Raw genomic sequence first — 20,984 nt, 5'->3', positions numbered from 1 at the left:
TTGACCCGAACAGTATCTGTGTAATAGTAACATGTAGGGGGGGGTTGCACATATGTGAAATTAACCATTTTTATTTTATATGTTGATTACTGTTATTAAGCCAAGCACAAGTAGTTTCATACTGAAAAAATACTTTTAACTATTTTTTTTAAATATTTGAAATTTAAAATGGGTCAATTTGACCCGCAACATAACAGATGGGTTAAGGAACTGCCTTATTTAGCAGTTCTAAAAGTACCAAGAAGCAACTTTCCATCAAGCATAGGCAAAGTAACACAATATGAGCTTCACACCTTTTCTGATGCAAGTTTCAAAGGGTACGGTGCATGCTCATACCTTAGAGTGAGGAGTGAAACAGGACAGATAAGCTGTTCACTTGTCAGGGGAAAAGCAAGAGTAGCTCCTACCAAGCTAACAACTATCCCAAGACTTGAGCTATCATCAGCTGTGACTTCAGTTCGTATAGGTGATATCATCAGAAGGGAACTTGAGATTGAAAACCTTCAGGAGTATTATTGGACTGACTCAACTGAACAATGATGCGAAAAGTTTCCACATATTTGTAGCGAATCGGATACAGCGAATAAGATCTAGCACAAAACCTAAAAAGTGGAGACATGTCAGCACTGAAAATAATCCTGCTGATTGTGCCTCCAGAAGATTGAGTGTACTTCAAATGCAAGAATCTAACTGGCTGAATGGTCCCAACTTTCTTTGGCAGCAAAATCTTCCACTGGAAGAAGGAATGGTGGTTGAAGCGGCTGATCCTGAGCTCCGCAAGGCACACGTTCACGTGGTCGAGACAAGAAATTTGAATTCAATGATCAGCCATTTCACTAAATTCTCTGACTGGTCTAGAGTGGTAAGAGAGATTCATCAGAGTTTAAGGGACTTAGAGAACTAATTAGTTAAGAACTAATGAGTCAACCAATCTTGAAGAACGAAAAGAAACAGAAATCTTCATTATCAAATCCGTGCAAGAAGACGAATTCACCGAAGACATAAGGAAACTCAAAAACCAAAAGGAACACACTCTGAGCAAGCACATTAGGCTACGCCAGTTGAATGCTTTCTTGGATAAAAACAATGTCCTCAGGGTGGGAGGACGACTATCTCAGTCAGCCTTGCATCACAATGTCAAGCTTCCTGTGATACTTCCAAAGAAATCTCATGTGTCAGCCCTGGTCATCAAACATCATCATGAGCACATACAGCACCAAGGAAGAGGCATGACCATGAATGAGTTATGTGCAAACGCAATATGGATTCTAGGATGTGGAAATATGCTCTCTTCACGCATTTACAATTGTGTAAAATGTAGGCGATACCGTAGAACAACAGAGGTTCAACACATGGGAAACCTACCGGACGAGAGAACTGAAACATCTCCTCCCTTTACCTATGGTGGACTTGATTGTTTTGGCCCCTTTATCGTAAAGGAAGGAAGAAAGGAAATGAAGTGATACCGATTGTTATTCACTTGCTTATGCTGTAGAGCATATAGAGACACTCGAAGATTTGACAACAGATGCATTTCTGAACGCACTTAGATCATTTATAGCTATTCGAGGACCAGTGCGTCAGTTAAGATGTGATAAAGGAACAAACTTTATTGGATTTGGAATGGATCAAGGAATGGATCAAGGAATGGATCAAGAACGTCAGAGAGCACTTGGTTGTGAATTTGTGTTTAATGTTCCCTCAGCTAGCCACATGGGTGGAGTCTGGGAGCAGCAGATTCGAACAATCCGAAGCATCCTGGTATCTATGCTCGACAAGTCCGCTAGCAGACTCTAAGAACATTCCTCTATGAAACAAGGCCACTAAGTGTTGAGCATCTTCACGATCCTACTGGCCCAGAACCCCTTACTCCCAACCATATTTTGACCATGAAATCATAGATTATTCTGCCACCTCCTGGACAGTTCTGTAACGAAGACCTCTATCTGCACAAAAGGTGGAGAATAGTGCAGTTCTTGGAAACGATGGAAACGAGAATATCTACTAAACTTCCAACAGAGGCAGAAATGGCATAAGACATCACAAAACATACAAATAAATGATATTGTAATATTACAACATGACAGTGCACCAAGAAATGAGTGGAAGCTTGCAAGGGTCATAGAAGTCCAACCCAGTGCAGATGGCAAGGTGCGAAAAGTGAAACTCACTACTCAGTGAGACTACATTTGATAAGGGCAAACCAATCACTAGATCAGTACACATTGAGAGGCCTGTTCATAAAGTAGTTACCTTACTTGAGGCCAACTAAGTCGTACACATTAGGCTACATGAGCTACATTTAAAACAGTCTCGCATTTCATTTATTTCACTTCCTTTTTTTGTTATTTGATTTTGGGTTTGAGGAAAATCTCAAATTTTTTATGTCAATGATTGATTTGGTGGGAGTGTAAGTGCTATGGACAATGTTAAAAGTTTGAAAAGATTGAATTAATATGGGTTTCATTATGGGTTTATGATTATTGTTTAAATTAATTTTTGTTTGAAATCCAATGTATACATTTATATGTGATTTATAGTTAATTTCGAATGTAAGGATTTAGTCAAAGTCAAAGTCAGCTTTATTGTTTATTCTGCCACATGTACAGGACATACAGAGAATTGAAATTGCGTTACTCTCAGACCCATGGTGCTTACAAGTAACATTAAATACAAATAGTAACATTTAATACAAAGGCATAAATAAAATTGTAACACAATATACAAATAAGGGCACATGGTGGATACTGGGTAAAACCAAGTCTCGCGAGAAAAGACACGTGATCCCTCATATGGACTGCAGGTGGGCAGATGTCTTACACGAGGCTCCGCTAAAATACAAGGTTAAGTTGTCTCTTTTCAGGACAAGCGGCCAACGAGGTACTTGTTAAAATGTTCTGTTTATGTTCGTGTTGAATATTTTTATCATTAATTGTTAACGTGTTATACTGTTTATTTAAATACAATTCTCACGGCACAAGGTGCATGGCGCAAGTTGCAAGAACGTCACGCAATAAAGCCCGTTTCGAGAGCCGACCTGTGTCTGCGTTTTGTGCACTTTTTAGTTCTTACTCTATTAGAGTGAAAATCCTTCCCCGTTTTAACAGACGGTGTCCCCGGTGTCGTATTGCTTCGCACGATGACGTCTGCGATTTAAGAGGCCTGTATTGGTCGCGTACCATATGACGTCATCGTCGCGCGACAGGTCTTTTCTCTGCGAGGTGTCGGATTGGTCTGTGGAGTCCAATCAGAGTCCATCTCAAGATAATCAAGAAGTTACGGTTTTATTTATACGGAGGTGCATCGGTCTTTTCTGCAGTCTTCGCGGAACACGTTTGTATCGACATTGAGCCAAGATGCAAGAGAATTTGTCAGCGTCAAAGCCTTCGATCGGAGGCAAAAACAAAGGAGGGGCGTATGTAGACCGGGACAAGCCGGCCCAGATCCGCTTCAGCAACATCAACGCCGGCAAAGGTGAGGCATATTGCAACAAATCTGATTCCTTCGTTTAGTAAAGGTTCTTTCGTTTAGTAAAGCCGGCTGTCGGCGCGCCACATCGGTAGATGCACGTTGGTCCGCTGCGAACCGGCCATTAACCGCGCAGCCAGAACTGGGCAACACATATACACATATAGATTCAATTTGTATTCGCAAAGGAGCTGGGCAGCTATATGCGTCGAGTCTGGGACGTCCAACGATCAGATTTGTGCCAATATGTTTACACGGCACTATTCTGGCTCCATAGTTTTGTCTATTGCGTCTTGTCGTATTTGGCCATCTGGATTTTTTGTCGGACCGCATTGTGTGATGCCAGACATAGAAATAGAATAAAACGCGTTTTGTTAATGACTTCACACTGCATGCGAGTAGTGCGTAAGTGTGCTCATTGTTTGATCGCTCTCTGACATCAGTCTTTTGATTGTCGTTTTCTTGTGTCTTTTTTTGGACAGCTGTCGCTGATGCCATCAGAACGAGCCTAGGGCCTAAGGGCATGGACAAAATGGTAACACAGGCTTCTACATTTAAAATGGCTTTCTGTATCTTTTTGCTTATTTAAGTTATATTTGCGTTATCTTGATATATAATTTTTTTTTCTAATCAGATCCAGGATGGTAAAGGAGATGTGACCATAACTAATGATGGGGCCACCATCCTGAAGCAGATGCAGGTCCTGCACCCAGCTGCCAAAATGGTTTGTGTTTTCAAATGAATCCATCTGATTAATTGATAGTTCACATGAATCCAAATTCAGCTATTGTAGTTCTAGGAATTGCCTGTTTTGAGACACTGCCATTTCAAGGGTTGTAGGACCACTTTATTACACAATACAACTGCCATGTTTCCGCACTAATCAAAGATAATTTCACAGTTCGAAAAAATTCTCAGTGTGTGGATATGATACACAATGAAATGCGTAGTCTGCATTTTACCAGTCACCAATTGTGACCAGTGGGCAGCCAAGAAAGGCGTTTGGGGACAGCACCTTGCTCAAAGGGGGACCTCAGTGGCACCTTGAATGTTTGTGAACCTTCAACCTCTGTATCCGCTAGACCACCACTGCCTGTGGATTCTTGATATTTGTATCCAACAAAGTGTTACGTAAAGTTTAATCAAAAGAAAAATAGTAGTTGAAGGGCAAAAGACTACACTCTGTGCTATTTACTTTAAACGTAATTGTAGATGCCTGCAGAGTCGATCACAATCTATCAGCTTGACCAGCCCTACAGGGAGGTCCCTGGGTGACTGGTGCATTGTTATGTTAGATGTTTTAAAATAAGACACAAGTTTGCTGTCTTTCAGTTGGTTGAGCTGTCCAAAGCCCAAGATATTGAAGCTGGTGATGGCACAACATCTGTGGTTGTGATTGCTGGAGCCCTGCTGGACGCTTGTGCCAAACTGCTTCAGAAAGGTACGTAATGGATCCATTACAAATCTTCCCTTATTTCTTCATACACTTTCTTGTAGTGTTTTTTTGTTTAATTTCTGTGGACGTCCATGTAGCTAGAAGAGCTTTAATTTCTTCAGCACTCCGAGTTACTGGGGACTGGCATTCCACTGTTCACTCTTCTAAAGCTCCACCCACCGCTCGTTACGTCACAGGTTCTCACTAATAGACCAGCGAAGTTTAGGGGCAGTAATTTTTTTTTCTGTGGGGAAGTGCAGCATTTGATCCAAAATTGGGAACCAGCTCGAGAACCCGAGCAGTGGAAAATGGGTAAAAGTCCCAGGATGAAACCCCAGAACAACCATTGTGTCCCGGAGACTCTTAGCCCTGAGGTGCTCCATTGTAAGATGTGTTAACTTTGTTTTTTCTTTCAATCTTTTCTTAAGGAATACATCCCACCATCATTTCTGAGTCCTTCCAGAAGGCAGTGGACAAAGGAGTGGAGATCCTGACCTCCATAAGTCAGCCGGTGCAACTGAGCGACCGAGAGACGCTGCTCAACAGCGCCACCACCTCTCTGTGCTCTAAGGTGGTGTCTCAGTACTCCAGCCTGCTGGCACCCATGAGCGTGGATGCTGTGATGAGGGTCATTGACCCTGGCACCGCCACCACTGTTGACCTGAAAGACATTCACATTGTGAAGAAGCTTGGGTGAGTCAAGGATTGGGTTTGGTGTAATTGCTCGAGAGCTTAATTATTTGTTTCTCTAAAGTTGATGGAGCTGAAAAAATATCGGTTGCATTTTAAAGTGGGTGAGTTAAGTGTAGTGTATTGGTGTGATGCGATCAAATTCATACACACACACAACGCTCACGATGAAATTTCGTGATTATTTGTCTGATTAGTTCCCAATAATACACTGAATATTATATGCTGAAATAATTGACCGTGGAAAGTTCTATACTAGCTTTAGCCCTTTCATTTATATTTGATCGTTATTTAAAGGCTAATCAAATTGGGGATATTAAACCTTCTGTGTTGTATTTTTTTTATCTTTTACTTACACAGAGGGACCATTGATGACTGTGAGCTTGTTGACGGCCTGGTCCTCACTCAGAGAGTGGTGAACACGGGAGTGACCCGTGTGGAGAAGGCCAAAATTGGCCTTATCCAGTTCTGCCTGTCCCCACCTAAGACGGATGTGAGTCTAGTGGAGCTCCTGAAAGTGCTTAGTTTTTTAGACTAAAGCACCTCGTAATGAGAAGTGAAATGCAACTTGTCGTATGTTGTTTGTAAGGGGGGATTCTGGAATTTGGTTGAAGATTATTGGTTGATGGTTATTAATTGTTTAATGTAAATGTGTTGATAACAGATGGACAACCAGATTGTAGTGTCTGACTATACTCAGATGGACCGCGTTCTCCGTGAAGAGCGCTCCTACATCCTCAACTTGGTCAAACAAATCAAGAAAGCAGGCTGCACTGTGCTGCTAATCCAGAAATCCATCCTCAGGTGAAGGGTCTTTATTTCTCTGAGAGGTTTGGAGAGTTATCCAACCCAGTATCCTCCTGGCCATATGTCTGGCTATAAATGTGTTCCTGTCCTGTCATTCCATATTCCAATATGGAATTTGCTGCAGATATTTGGAAATTAAATTAAGATAATATAATGTCAGGGTTGACCAAAAAAGTTTTCCTCTTTCAGGGATGCGCTGAGTGACCTTGCAAAGCACTTTCTGAACAAGATGAAGATAATGGTGATCAAGGACATTGAGAGGGAGGACATTGAGTTTATCTGCAAGGTATAGTATTTTAAGTGAAGCAATCAGGTGAAGCGACCAGATTTTTTGCTCTAACGAAAACGCTGTGAATCCTGCAGACAATTGGAACCAAGCCTGTTGCCCACATCGACCAGTTCCTACCAGAGATGCTGGGCACAGCTGAGCTGGTGGAGGAGGTGAGCCTTGACGGCTCTGGCAAGCTGGTGAAGGTAAAATTGTATCTTCCTGTAATGGTTTTATTTTGCTAGTCTAATGGGTGTTCTAAAACCTACAGAAGACGCATGTTGATGGTGCATTCGTGTGTTTTATAGATCACTGGTTGCACAAGCTCCGGAAAGACCGTCAGCATCGTGGTCCGAGGGTCCAACAAGCTTGTGATCGAGGAAGCTGAGCGTTCAATTCACGACGCTCTGTGCGTCGTCCGCTGCCTGGTGAAGAAGAGGTACGGTCGAGTCTGTGGAATGCAGGTATAGGGTGAGGGCGCGGTGTGCCGGGCTCAGTGTTTACCACCTTTTTCATTCCTACTCCAGGGCCCTGATTGCAGGTGGAGGAGCCCCGGAGATCGAGCTGGCGCTGCGCTTGGCGGAATACGCCCGCACTCTGGGTGGCATGGAGTCCTACTGTGTTCGCGCGTACGCCGACGCGCTGGAGGTCATTCCTTCCACGCTGGCAGAGAACGCTGGGCTCAACCCCATCTCGACTGTGACAGAGCTGCGCAACAGGCACGCTCAGGGCGAGAAGACTGCTGGCATCAATGTCCGGAAGGTGGGCTTCTGCAATATTTGATTGGGATAACAGCTAGGGATGCACCTATCTGGCCCTCTTAGTTCCGGTAACAAACACCTGGTGTTTGGATGTTGGCCGATCCAGAGTACCAATCCGATACAAAAAAAATAATAACTTTTTATATTTTGGAAATCTTAGTGTCTGTTCCTCTCTCTCTCTCTCAGGGTGGTATCTCTAACATTCTGGAGGAGCTGGTGGTGCAGCCTCTGCTCGTGTCCATCAGTGCTCTGACGTTGGCCACAGAAACTGTGCGTAGCATCCTGAAGATTGACGACGTGGTGAGTGTCCTTGAACATGGCTGTAGTCTGTACCATGTACTCTGCTCTAAGACCATTCTTAGCATACGTTACATGTGCTAAAGCCCACATTTCACTTTGCGTTACAGGTGAATACTCGATAAGGGGTGGATGCTGGTGTTGGAACACTGTCGTCATGATTCTGTTCTTTCTTCATGTCCACAGTCTGAGGCTGTGTTTTGGATATCGTGGCATAATTAAATAAAAAATGTTTTTTCCGTTTTGAGACTCTATAGCTTGCATGTGTGGCTTTGTTCATGACTATTGCCGCTGTACCCTAAAATGTACATATTCTAACTAAAATATGGTGATTACTGAACTTGTTATGGATTTAAGGATTGAACAGACAGACAAGTTTAGCATGGGTCCACATGGAAACACTTTATACTATAGTACAAAGCCATATGGCTATGGATGACTGTAAGGGGTTGAACATAAAGCTCACTTATTCTAAAAGTATTTTAAATTCCAAAGGTCTCTATTTCAGAACAACCACACTGAAAATGTATGTCTCATTCAGCACAATCCATTCAGGTGCTGTTCCATATTAAGCCATTCTGGCTTTTACCACTTTCAGACAATTTTTTTTTGTTTACCCGAACTGTTTGAAGGCCTCCAATCCGTTCCTGAACTGGTGGCTTGTGTCTCTGTCCATCACTATGAGGATGTAAGGCTCATTACTGGCTACTTGTGAATTAGAATAAAATGTAACTTGGTTACCAATGGTCCTGTTACTCAGTGTTGCAGCTGCCGGAGCCCATCCCGGGACGCTTGGTGTAGTTGACTAAACTGACTAAAGCAGGGTGCCAGCCAACCACACGTTGCCATAAGAATTCTGATACTTGATATTACAATCGTTTTCCTGTTTGCACTCTCAGTAAGAGGGAGCCAGTGGTGGACCAGGTACACAAGCTGTGTGCTTGAGTTAAAGTAAAGACACACAATGTAAAAGTAAAACTCCCCCATTTAAATTTCCACTTGATATTTGCCTTCAAATGTACAGTGGGGAAAATAATAGTTTGATTCCCCACTTACAAAACATGACCAGTCTATAGTGTCAATGGTAGGTTGCAGGTTAATGAAAAGGGGGAGACAGAACAGCAACAAAATAGTTCATGAATGAAACAAATATTTTCATTCAGATTTCTGGCTTCCAGTCGTGTTTTATACAGGTGAGGAGCAGACGCTGGGAGCGTCTCAATTTCTTCTCTGTTTAAAAGACACCTGTCACAGAAGCAGTCAATCTATCCAGATTCCAAACTCTGCACCACGGCCAAGACCAAAGAGCTTTCCAAGGGTGTCGGGGACAAGACTGTGGACTATGGACCTACAAAAGGCTGGAATGGACAGCTTGAATGGCGCCCTTTATAACGTTTTATGTATAAATAACCTCTAAGTGGCGAATTGTGGCAGCTTTAGCAGTTTTTCTTTCTGCAAGCTAATGGTTGACCTGTGGTGCTGGACCTCTCCTTTAGCATCTTTTGGGTATCCAAAATATTCCCACACAGGAGACGTCAAGTGCGACAGCGGAAGCAGTGTGATTGTTGGTTCTCTTGTCAACCTGCCATGATCCCCTTTGGGCTGTTTTGTGTGCGCCTCACTTTGTCCGTGCGGGTAGCTCTAGTCTATATCTTTGGTTCCGGCAATTTTTTTTACGTTTCTCACTGTGGTTAATTGTCACACCGGTTAAACCCTACTGTCCAGTGCCACTTTGGGGGATGTTCCTTTATCAAACATGTACTAGTCTTCGATCTTCCACAGATTTTCATTTTTGAGGTCAAGGAAGATCCGAGGGTGTAATACATTTGTGAATCACATACGTACGTTTTGAGTCGAGAAATGCGTGTGTGAACGGTGTTACATTTATTTGTAAGTCATGGAATATATTCGCGTATCTTGATACATTTATTTGTGGATTTTTTAATATCTACATTCAACGCTCCTGCGTTAGATTCTTTAGCCTGTCTATGTCTAAATTTGGACATGTGCTCTGATTGGTCAAATCGTTAATCGTGAATGGTTGCTTGGTTACTTGAGCTGCGCTGTGATTGGATCGTTATCTGATGATGTCATCAAGCATTAGCCATAAAAGAAAGCGCACGTTTCCAGTACCTGTTGTTCTACATTGTCGAGATGACCGCGTTATTCAGAGTCGGTACTGAACCATACATTATCTTAGCGATGGCCAGAAATACAAATCCAAACCCTGCAAGTGAGGACGACATATTTGAGGACATGTACTGCTTTATAGTAAGTAGCCTCATTACCATCAGGGACAAGCTGAGTACCTGGACAGCAAATCTGAAAAAATATGTGCTGGAAGTGGCCAAGCCTAATGTCATAATGTACCTAATAAAATCTAAAAAATGGACAAGTGACATGTCCAGAAAAACCAGAAGCTGGTTCGAGGACAGCTTTAGTCTAAGTCCAAAAATAAAATATAAGAGGCTTTAAAAATATATATTTTCAAGAAAACAGCAGAAAGTAAGAAGAGCCAGAAATTTAGACAATGAGCAGGCAACTTGGTTGGCAGCATTATGAAGCAGGTTAATGAGATGCTACAACTTTGCCAGGCCTATCTAAACAGGCGATGCCATGAACAGAGAAACAACCTACCTAAAAAAGACATTTTTGTATATACGTTGAATGTTGACTTTGTTTGAATGGTTTGTACTGACTTACACTGAGGTGCCACCAAGCAAAGCACCGTCCCCACACACTGCTCCCCGGGCGCCTTTCGTGGCTGCCGACTGCTCACTAAGGGTGATGGGTTAAAAGCAGACGACACATTTTGTTGTGTGCACCATGTGCTTTGCATCACAATGACAATCACTTTCACCCTGCACGTACAGACGCGAATACACGCAATATAAAATGGGCAACTTCACTTGAAATTCAGAGACTTTCAGATCCTGTTCTTGTGTCCAGACACCAGGCTGTCTGTGTTGACATGTGACCGACGGACACCACTTGACATGAGCAAGCAGGGAAACTTTCATTTAAATTTGGCAGAAACACCGATACCGTCACAAAACAAAACACTGCAACATTTGTGTTATATTGATGACTTTTGTCCCGATTCACTTTATGAAACTTCCTACCAAGAGACCACGACAATGCGCGAAAGTTGCGCAATGTTGTCACCATTAAATCAAATTCTTGATGTGATTGGTTGTGACCTGAGCGCTGTCAGGGAAGTAAAAAAAATCCACAAATATATATGTGTATTCACAAATATATACGGTGATTTGTAAATGCAGGTTTATGGGTTTGTGAATTAATGTAATCATAATCTTTCTGAAATGCATTTGTGGACGGTGTTACATTTATTTGTAAGTCATGAAAGTTATTTGAAGTGAAGTGATTGTCATTGTGACACACTGCCACACAGCACACGGTGACACAACGAAACGCGTCCTCTGCTTTTAACCATCACTATTAAAGGAGTTTGGTTTTTTACCGAACTACTGAGGTGCCTGACGTGTGACGTGGCCTGGCTGACGCGCTTGATGTAACATTGCTGTACTCTTTTGGTTCCGTTATATGCTACACAATTAAACAAGTCTCGATGTCTAATACAAAAATGTCCATTTATTCCAGAAAGCACATAGCAGATATCACCGGTTAGTTCAGCAGTTGTAGGTACAGCAAACAGTCCCGCATGCGCCGGCGTAGGGTTCCTGCAAGCTGTCAAATAACCCTTTGCCTTTCCGGGTCAAACACCTACCAACAACATAGTTTGCGCCACCTTTATACGCCCGGGGAGCAGTGTGTGGGGACGGAGCTTTATTCAGTGGCACCTCAGTGGCACCTCTGTGAATTAGGATTCAAACCGGCAACCTTCTGATTACGGGGCTGCTTCCTTAACCGCTAGGCCTCCACTGCCCCAATCTTGTTACATTTATTTGTGAATTTTTGACATATATACAATTGCTACCTCAGATTTGGGACTCATGAGCTATTTAATGGCTCCGGATGAGTTATGAATCACACGGTCATTCCTGGATGCTGGTGTCATGATTCTGTGTTTGGTTTGTGTCCACAGTCTGATACTCTGTTTAAATGTCATGGCATAATTTAATTTCCTTTTGAAACTCCACAGCTTGCATGTATGGCTTTGTTCCTGACTATTAGTCTCTTCCCTAAAATGTACATATTCTACTAAAACTAATCTAAAATATGGTGTTTTGGGATGACTGTCAACATGTAATGCCAAACTGAGAAATTGTTATGGATTTAAGGATGAAAATGAAAAATATTGAGCAGTGTCTGATATAGCTTTGGGTTGTAATCCAGCAGTAACCTTGTCACAGATAAACACTGAAGTTGTTAAAGCTACCTGGTGCAGTCTTACAGGAACCACGTACTTCACGTTATACATTCACGTGTCAGTTCCATGTCAATGACTCTTCCACGACTTCATATGTTTATTTCTTATACCTGGAAAAGTCTCTTTTCAAATTCCGGGACTTTTCCAGCTTTTGAACCCTGTCTCTTGACTGTAGAGTACCTTCTTGGAGAAGTCATGGCTACAGAAGCCCTGCGACACACACACCGGAGTCAGGCTCTTCTCCATTGGCCTGGCCCTCGGACTGACATGATCCCAGCTTTCTTTCTTCGATGGCCCTTCTGCCTGTTCCTCTGCTGAGCTGTCATTTTGTGCCTTATGTCCCATGTCACTTACAAAAGCAAGGAGCTCCCGGCTCGTGTCCTGCACAGCCACCAACAGAAACACAGTCAACAACTCAAAATGTCAAAGGTCAAAACTGCATCTGTTGTCTCTTGCCAGTAAAAGTTCACATGCCTCATAGGACTGGCAGTACGACGACGGGGTTCCCACGCAGCAGAACCGGAGAACGCAGCGGGCGCAGCAGCCAGCGGCCAGCAGCTTGTGGGCGAGAGGCCGGTCCTTCTCCTTCAGAGGCAGCATGGTGGTCGCGGGCAGCGGGGCCTGGGAAGGAGGAAGACGGAGGAAGTCCACCAAACCAGGGACGGATTACGGACCGGGCCAGAGGGACTGCTGCCCAGGGGCCCTTGGGGTGCAGGGGGCCCGTGGGGCCCCTAGCCCAAAACAATTTGCAATGCAAACATTTTTTTTCACATTGGAGAACTTGCAATGCTTAAATCATGGGGAAAGACCTATCTTTTCCCATGGTAATAACCAGGCTGCTGAATAGAAATGGGATGATTAGCAGAAGTGCTTTGATTTAGAGCATGAATTGTATGACATTCAAACTGCATGATCAGTTTGCATTGTTGATTAAAACTGGACAAGTTCTAATATTTTCTAATATTTTTTACTTCTGTCTGATGGTTATCTCATTCGATGCTAGAACAGCAGACAGCATGCTGTAGTAGACAGTTGCTACCCCTCACCCACTCTCTCACTCAGAGTGTTGCAAAATTGTTCCATCCAGTCAGCCAATCAGGTGTTGTGAGCACTTTTCAAAATCCAACTGAAAATTCACTGCAGATATTAAACCCCCTGTATCAGTATCCTCATTCAGACAGTTCAGCTTGAGAACTTGCTTTGTACTCTCTATACAGTCTTCTATACTTTGTTATCACAAGATTAACAACCAAAAGCCTTTTTAAAGGCTCATTACCTTTTATATTGCATCTCCCTCCCTCTATCTCCTTGACTTTCTCCCTCTCTCTTATTCTATATAATTGCATAATATATTTGTAATTATATTAAACTATTTTATATATGGCATATTATATTCTGTACTATTCCTTACCAGAAGTATGATTTTCTAGTCTTATAACAGGCTGAAAGTCCTAGCATATTATTTTATACTGTATTATATTTCTTAGTTGTAATAACAGTACAGGATCCAGGCCTTTTTAAAGGCTAGTCTAGGTAGAAGTAGCTGCCAAGCAACTCACAGCCTTTTTAAAAGGTTGTTGTTCTTTTATATTTTAGCTATAGTATTGCAAGAGTAATTCTAGATCAACTTATAAAGACACAATTTCCATAAATAACATGGATCCCAAACAAAAAAAGTGGTGCTTCAAAAAGAAAAGCAAAAAAAATGAGGGAGGCAAAGCAGGCAGTTTTCCTAAAAGACGTTTATTTAATATCAAACTTTTTTTGATAATCCGCTGGATAAAAGTGAGATGAGTATTGCTAATGTTAGCAGTCACCAGAGTTCTAGCAATGAAGATGAGCTCAGCACTGGCCCTGCGCATGATATGACTGCCCCCTAGCTACGAGGATATAATTGTCTTCTTTGGGAAAGCTGCAAAGCAACAATTGCAGATTTTAACAGGTACATGGCATTTTGGTTCACTTTCATAGCCATTTCCATTTCTATTTCGAACTAGCACAGTCTGGATTATTCAAACAAATAATGTTTATGTACGATCTGGTTGTGCTACGTTGCTACCTGTCTCTATAAAAAGAGATGGGTAACCTGGTGCTAACATTAACGTGAGGTAATGGCATTAGGCTGTACTGATTATAATTTGAGATTAAACTTACTGTATCAATTTAAGTCACCTTCTTTTCACTTTTTCCGAGGTAAAAAGCGGCAAAGGATTTTGTCAACATTATTCTGCTTTTACAACACGGTACACCGCACTAGTTTGGACCCACATGTGGCATGGTGACGTAGCAACTAGTCATCCCAGACAATGCTGCTACTACTACTACTACTACTACTACTACCGCGTGCATTCGCTGGCTCGCAGATTGAAGGGTTGCGTGCTGGTTAACGCACACGTTCAATCGAGTACCGACCAATCGATGCGTGCAGCTTTTATCCGATAAATTGGTGGAAAGTGACGGGTAAAGCGAGATCTGTTCACTTTTTAGATCTTACTCTATTAGAGTGAAAATCTTTCCCCGTTTTAACAGACGGTGTCCCCGGTGTCGTATTGCTTTGCACGATGACGTCTGCGATTTGTTAAAAGCCCTGGTCGCGTACTATTTGACGTCATCGTCGCGCGACAGATAAGGTCCTTTCTCTGCGAGGTGTTGGATTGGTCTGTGGACGGAGTCTAATCCGAGTCCATCCTGTGTGAAGTGACGGTTTTCGGATTTCGGAGGTGCATCTGTCTTTTCCACCTGCCTTCGCCATTTAGCCAAGATGTCACAGAATGTGTCACCGTCAAAGCCTTCGAGCGGAGGGGCGTATGTAGACCGGGACAAGCCGGCCCAGATCCGCTTCAGCAACATCAACGCCGGCAAAGGTGAGGCTTGCGGCTCTGAAGCGGTTCCTTCGTTTAGTAAAGCCGACTGTCGGCGCGCCACATCGGTAGGTGCACGTTGGTCCGCTGCGAACCGGCCATTAACCGCGCAGCCAGAACTGGGCAACACATATACACATATAGATTCAATTTGTATTCGCAAAGGAGCTGTATGCGTCGAGTCTGGTACGTCCACCGATCAGATTTGTGCCAATATGTTTACTCGGCACTATTCTGGCTCCATAGTTTTGTCTATTGCGTCTTGTCGTATTTGGCCATCTGGATTTTTTGTCGGACCGCATTGTGTGACGCCAGACATAGAAATAGAATAAAACGCGTTTTGTTAATGACTTCACACTGCATGCGAGTAGTGCGTAAGTGTGCTCATACACACTTGATCGCTCTCTGACATCAGTCTTTTGATTGTCGTTTTCTTGTGTCTTTTTTTGGACAGCTGTCGCTGATGCCATCAGAACGAGCCTAGGGCCTAAGGGCATGGACAAAATGGTAACACAGGCTTCTACATTTAAAATGGCTTTTGTATCTTTTTGCTTATTTAAGTTATATTTGCGTTATCTTGATATATAATTTTTTTTTCTAATCAGATCCAGGATGGTAAAGGAGATGTGACCATAACTAATGATGGGGCCACCATCCTGAAGCAGATGCAGGTCCTGCACCCAGCTGCCAAAATGGTTTGTGTTTTCAAATGAATCCATCTGATTAATTGATAGTTCACATGAATCCAAATTCAGCTATTGTAGTTCTAGGAATTGCCTGTTTTGAGACACTGCCATTTCAAGGGTTGTAGGACCACTTTATTACACAATACAACTGCCATGTTTCCGCACTAATCAAAGATAATTTCACAGTTGGAAATAATTCTCAGTGTGTGGATATGATACACAATGAAATGCGTAGTCTGCATTTTACCAGTCACCAATTGTGACCAGTGGGCAGCCAAGAAAGGCGTTTGGGGACAGCACCTTGCTCAAAGGGGGACCTCAGTGGCACCTTGAATGTTTGTGAACCTTCAACCTCTGTATCCGCTAGACCACCACTGCCTGTGGATTCTTGATATTTGTATCCAACAAAGTGTTACGTAAAGTTTAATCAAAAGAAAAATAGTAGTTGAAGGGCAAAAGACTACACTCTGTGCTATTTACTTTAAACGTAATTGTAGATGCCTGCAGAGTCGATCACAATCTATCAGCTTGACCAGCCCTACAGGGAGGTCCCTGGGTGACTGGTGCATTGTTATGTTAGATGTTTTAAAATAAGACACAAGTTTGCTGTCTTTCAGTTGGTTGAGCTGTCCAAAGCCCAAGATATTGAAGCTGGTGATGGCACAACATCTGTGGTTGTGATTGCTGGAGCCCTGCTGGACGCTTGTGCCAAACTGCTTCAGAAAGGTACGTAATGGATCCATTACAAATCTTCCCTTATTTCTTCATACACTTTCTTGTAGTGTTTTTTTGTTTAATTTCTGTGGACATCCATGTAGCTAGAAGAGCTTTAATTTCTTCAGCACTCCGAGTTACTGGGGACTGGTATTCCACTGTTCACTCTTCTAAAGCTCCACCCACCGCTCGTTACGTCACAGGTTCTCACTAATAGGCCAGCGAAGTTTAGGGGCAGTAATTTTTTTTTCTGTGGGGAAGTGTGGCACTTGATCCAAAATTGGGAACCAGCTCGGGAACCCGAGCAGTGGAAAATGGGTAAAAGTCCCAGGATGAAACCCCAGAACAACCATTGTGTCCCGGAGAAAGACTCTTAGCCCTGAGGTGCTCCATTGTAAGATGTTAACTTTGTTTTTTCTTTCACTCTTTTCTTCAGGAATACATCCCACCATCATTTCTGAGTCCTTCCAGAAGGCAGTGGACAAAGGAGTGGAGATCCTGACCTCCATAAGTCAGCCGGTGCAACTGAGCGACCGAGAGACGCTGCTCAACAGCGCCACCACCTCTCTGTGCTCTAAGGTGGTGTCTCAGTACTCCAGCCTGCTGGCACCCATGAGCGTGGATGCTGTGATGAGGGTCATTGACCCTGGCACCGCCACCACTGTTGACCTGAAAGACATTCACATTGTGAAGAAGCTTGGGTGAGTCAAGGATTGGGTTTGGTGTAATTGCTCGAGAGCTTAATTATTTGTTTCTCTAAAGTTGATGGAGCTGAAAAAATATCGGTTGCATTTTAAAGTGAGTGAGTTAAGTGTAGTGTATTGGTGTGATCCGATCAAATTCATACACACACACAACGCTCACGATGAAATTTTGTGATTATTTGATTAGTTCCCTATAATACACTGAATATTATATGCTGAAATAATTGACCGTGGAAAGTTCTATACTAGCTTTAGCCCTTACATTTATATTTGATCGTTATTTAAAGGCTAATCAAATTGGGGATATTAAACCTTCTGTGTTGTATTTTTTTTATCTTTTACTTACACAGAGGGACCATTGATGACTGTGAGCTTGTTGACGGCCTGGTCCTCACTCAGAGAGTGGTGAACACGGGAGTGACCCGTGTGGAGAAGGCCAAAATTGGCCTTATCCAGTTCTGCCTGTCCCCACCTAAGACGGATGTGAGTCTAGTGGAGCTCCTGAAAGTGCTTAGTTTTTAGACTAAAGCACCTCGTAATGAGAAGTGAAATGCAACTTGTCGTATGTTGTTTGTAAGGGGGGGATTCTGGAATTTGGTTGAAGATTATTGGTTGATGGTTATTAATTGTTTAATGTAAATGTGTTGATAACAGATGGACAACCAGATTGTAGTGTCTGACTATACTCAGATGGACCGCGTTCTCCGTGAAGAGCGCTCCTACATCCTCAACTTGGTCAAACAAATCAAGAAAGCAGGCTGCACTGTGCTGCTAATCCAGAAATCCATCCTCAGGTGAAGGGTCTTTATTTCTCTGAGAGGTTTGGAGAGTTATCCAACCCAGTATCCTCCTGGCCATATGTCTGGCTATAAATGTGTTCCTGTCCTGTCATTCCATATTCCAATATGGAATTTGCTGCAGATATTTGGAAATTAAATTAAGATAATATAATGTCAGGGTTGACCAAAGAAATCATGCAAGTTTTCCTCTTTCAGGGATGCGCTGAGTGACCTTGCAAAGCACTTTCTGAACAAGATGAAGATAATGGTGATCAAGGACATTGAGAGGGAGGACATTGAGTTTATCTGCAAGGTATAGTATTTTAAGTGAAGCAATCAGGTGAAGCGACCAGATTTTTTGCTCTAACGAAAACGCTGTGAATCCTGCAGACAATTGGAACCAAGCCTGTTGCCCACATCGACCAGTTCCTACCAGAGATGCTGGGCACAGCTGAGCTGGTGGAGGAGGTGAGCCTTGACGGCTCTGGCAAGCTGGTGAAGGTAAAATTGTATCTTCCTGTAATGGTTTTATTTTGCTAGCCTAATGGGTGTTCTAAAACCTACAGAAGACGCATGTTGATGGTGCATTCGTGTGTTTTATAGATCACTGGTTGCACAAGCTCCGGAAAGACCGTCAGCATCGTGGTCCGAGGGTCCAACAAGCTTGTGATCGAGGAAGCTGAGCGTTCAATTCACGACGCTCTGTGCGTCGTCCGCTGCCTGGTGAAGAAGAGGTACGGTCGAGTCTGTGGAATGCAGGTATAGGGTGAGGGCGCGGTGTGCCGGGCTCAGTGTTTACCACCTTTTTCATTCCTACTCCAGGGCCCTGATTGCAGGTGGAGGAGCCCCGGAGATCGAGCTGGCGCTGCGCTTGGCGGAATACGCCCGCACTCTGGGTGGCATGGAGTCCTACTGTGTTCGCGCGTACGCCGACGCGCTGGAGGTCATTCCTTCCACGCTGGCAGAGAACGCTGGGCTCAACCCCATCTCGACTGTGACAGAGCTGCGCAACAGGCACGCTCAGGGCGAGAAGACTGCTGGCATCAATGTCCGGAAGGTGGGCTTCTGAAATATTTGATTGGGATAACAGCTAGGGATGCACCTATCTGGCCCTCTTAGTTCCGGTAACAAACACCTGGTGTTTGGATGTTGGCCGATCCAGAGTACCAATCCAATACAAAAAAAATAAAATAATAACTTTTTATATTTTGGAAATCTTAGTGTCTGTTCCTCTCTCTCTCTCAGGGTGGTATCTCTAACATTCTGGAGGAGCTGGTGGTGCAGCCTCTGCTCGTGTCCATCAGTGCTCTGACGTTGGCCACAGAAACTGTGCGTAGCATCCTGAAGATTGACGACGTGGTGAGTGTCCTTGAACATGGCTGTAGTCTGTACCATGTACTCTGCTCTAAGACCGTTCTTAGCATACGTTACATGTGCTAAAGCCCACATTTCACTTTGCGTTACAGGTGAATGCTCGATAAGGGGTGGATGCTGGTGTTGGAACACTGTCGTCATGATTCTGTTCTTTCTTCATGTCCACAGTCTGAGGCTGTGTTTGGATATCGTGGCATAATTTAAATAAAAAATGTTTTTTCGTTTTGAGATTCTATAGCGTACATGTGTGGCTTTGTTCATGACTATTGCCGCTGTACCCTAAAATGTACATATTCTAACTAAAATATGGTGATTACTGAACTTGTTATGGATTTAAGGATTGAACAGACAGACAAGTTTAGCATGGGTCCACATGGAAACACTTTATACTATAGTACAAAGCCATAAGGCTATGGATGACTGTAAGGGGTTGAACATAAAGCTCACTTATTCTAAAAGTATTTTAAATTCCAAAGGTCTCCATTTCAGAACAACCACACTGAAAATGTATGTCTCATTCAGCACAATCCATTCAGGTGCTGTTCCATATTAAGCCATTCTGGCTTTTACCACTTTCAGACAATTTTTTTTTGTTTACCCGAACTGTTTGAAGGCCTCCAATCCGTTCCTGAACTGGTGGCTTGTGTCTCTGTCCATCACTATGAGGATGTAAGGCTCATTACCGGCTACTTGTGAATTAGAATAAAATGTAACTTGGTTACCAATGGTCCTGTTACTCAAGTGTTGCAGCTGCCAGGGCCCATCCCGGGACGCTTGGTGTAGTTGACTAAACTGACTAAAGCAGGGTGCCAGCCAACCACACGTTGCCATAAGAATTCTGATACTTGATATTACAATCGTTTTCCTGTTTGCACTCTCAGTAAGAGGGAGCCAGTGGTGGACCAGGTACACAAGCTGTGTGCTTGAGTTACAGTAAAGACACACAATGTAAAAGTAAAACTCCCCCATTTAAATTTCCACTTGATATTTGCCTTCAAATGTACAGTGGGAAAAATAATTTGATTCCCCACTTACAAAACATGACCAGTCTATAGTGTCAATGGTAGGTTTATTTGAAGAGTGAGAGACAGAACAGCGACAAAATTGTTCATGAATGAAACAAATATTTTCATTCAGATTTCTGGCTCCCAGTCGTGTTTTATACAGTTGAGGAGCAGACGCTGGGAGCGTCTCAATTTCTTCTCTGTTTAAAAGACACCTGTCACAGAAGCAGTCAATCTATCCAGATTCCAAACTCTGCACCACGGCCAAGACCAAAGAGCTTTCCAAGGGTGTCGGGGACAAGACTGTGGACTATGGACCTACAGAAGGCTGGAATGGACAGCTTGTACGACGCCCTTTATGACGTTTTATTGTATAAATAACCTCTTAAGTGGCGAATTGTGGCAGCTTTAGCACTTTATACCAGCCACCCATCGCCCACGTAGAATCTGAAACTTTTTCTTCCTGCAAGCTAATGGTTGACCTGTGGTGCTGGACCTCTCCTTTAGCATCTTTTGGGTATCCAAAATATTCCCAAACAGGAGACGTCAAGTGCTTCAGCGGGATTGTTGGTTCTTTTGCTGTCATTCTGCCATTATCCTTTTGGGCTGTTTTGTGTGCGCCTCACTTTGTCCGTGCGGGTAGCTCTAGTCTATATCTTTGGTTCCGGCAATTTTTTTTACGTTTCTCACTGTGGTTAATTGTCACACCGGTTAACCCCTACTGTCCAGTGCCACTTTGGGGGATGTTCCTTCATCAAACATGTACTAGTCTTCGATCTTCCACA

The 20,984-nt window shown here is 43.2% G+C and overlaps 3 protein-coding genes across 3 annotated transcripts; 2 read left to right on the top strand and 1 right to left on the bottom strand.

Annotated features, from left to right (window-relative positions):
* Positions 1–2,779: 2,779 nt before the first annotated feature.
* LOC114786711 (T-complex protein 1 subunit delta) lies at positions 2,780–7,980 on the top strand. Its single transcript, XM_028974063.1, has 14 exons — positions 2,780–2,880; positions 3,320–3,474; positions 3,951–4,003; positions 4,103–4,192; positions 4,801–4,909; positions 5,332–5,596; positions 5,954–6,086; positions 6,258–6,397; positions 6,590–6,686; positions 6,764–6,874; positions 6,977–7,107; positions 7,196–7,430; positions 7,616–7,729; positions 7,837–7,980. The coding sequence occupies exons 2-14, from the start codon at positions 3,357–3,359 to the stop codon at positions 7,849–7,851; spliced, it is 1,611 nt and encodes a 536-aa protein (XP_028829896.1). The 5' UTR covers positions 2,780–2,880; positions 3,320–3,356; the 3' UTR covers positions 7,852–7,980.
* A 4,035-nt stretch (positions 7,981–12,015) lies between these two features.
* Positions 12,016–12,898, bottom strand: LOC114786712 (putative tRNA pseudouridine synthase Pus10). Its single transcript, XM_028974064.1, has 2 exons — positions 12,552–12,898; positions 12,016–12,458 (listed from the first exon to the last, which is right to left on the bottom strand). Exons 1-2 carry the CDS (start codon positions 12,675–12,677, stop codon positions 12,204–12,206), a joined length of 381 nt encoding a protein of 126 aa, XP_028829897.1. The 5' UTR covers positions 12,678–12,898; the 3' UTR covers positions 12,016–12,203.
* Positions 12,899–14,678: 1,780 nt separating this feature from the next.
* On the top strand, positions 14,679–19,428 carry LOC114786103 (T-complex protein 1 subunit delta-like). Its single transcript, XM_028972934.1, has 13 exons — positions 14,679–14,941; positions 15,393–15,445; positions 15,544–15,633; positions 16,242–16,350; positions 16,775–17,039; positions 17,393–17,525; positions 17,697–17,836; positions 18,038–18,134; positions 18,212–18,322; positions 18,425–18,555; positions 18,644–18,878; positions 19,067–19,180; positions 19,288–19,428. Exons 1-13 carry the CDS (start codon positions 14,839–14,841, stop codon positions 19,300–19,302), a joined length of 1,596 nt encoding a protein of 531 aa, XP_028828767.1. The 5' UTR covers positions 14,679–14,838; the 3' UTR covers positions 19,303–19,428.
* Positions 19,429–20,984: the final 1,556 nt, after the last annotated feature.

Source organism: Denticeps clupeoides, chromosome 3 (genome assembly GCF_900700375.1).
Source record: "Denticeps clupeoides chromosome 3, fDenClu1.1, whole genome shotgun sequence".
Classification (NCBI taxonomy): domain Eukaryota; kingdom Metazoa; phylum Chordata; class Actinopteri; order Clupeiformes; family Denticipitidae; genus Denticeps; species Denticeps clupeoides.
Note: the sequence above shows the minus strand (reverse complement) of the source record. Positions and strands in the feature narration are given on the sequence as shown.

Excerpts from the sequence above, each read along its gene's own strand:
- LOC114786711 (XM_028974063.1), top strand. The coding sequence starts at position 3,357 with ATGCAAGAGAATTTGTCAGCGTCAAAGCCTTCGATCGGAGGCAAAAAC. Across the intron at positions 4,193-4,800 it reads TGCACCCAGCTGCCAAAATG|TTGGTTGAGCTGTCCAAAGC; the intron begins GTTTGTGTTTTC and ends GCTGTCTTTCAG. Across the intron at positions 4,910-5,331 it reads TGCCAAACTGCTTCAGAAAG|GAATACATCCCACCATCATT; the intron begins GTACGTAATGGA and ends TCTTTTCTTAAG.
- LOC114786712 (XM_028974064.1), bottom strand. The coding sequence starts at position 12,677 with ATGCTGCCTCTGAAGGAGAAGGACCGGCCTCTCGCCCACAAGCTGCTG. Across the intron at positions 12,459-12,551 it reads CGTACTGCCAGTCCTATGAG|GACACGAGCCGGGAGCTCCT; the intron begins GCATGTGAACTT and ends GTGGCTGTGCAG.
- LOC114786103 (XM_028972934.1), top strand. The coding sequence starts at position 14,839 with ATGTCACAGAATGTGTCACCGTCAAAGCCTTCGAGCGGAGGGGCGTAT. Across the intron at positions 18,135-18,211 it reads ACATTGAGTTTATCTGCAAG|ACAATTGGAACCAAGCCTGT; the intron begins GTATAGTATTTT and ends TGAATCCTGCAG. Across the intron at positions 18,556-18,643 it reads CGCTGCCTGGTGAAGAAGAG|GGCCCTGATTGCAGGTGGAG; the intron begins GTACGGTCGAGT and ends TTCCTACTCCAG.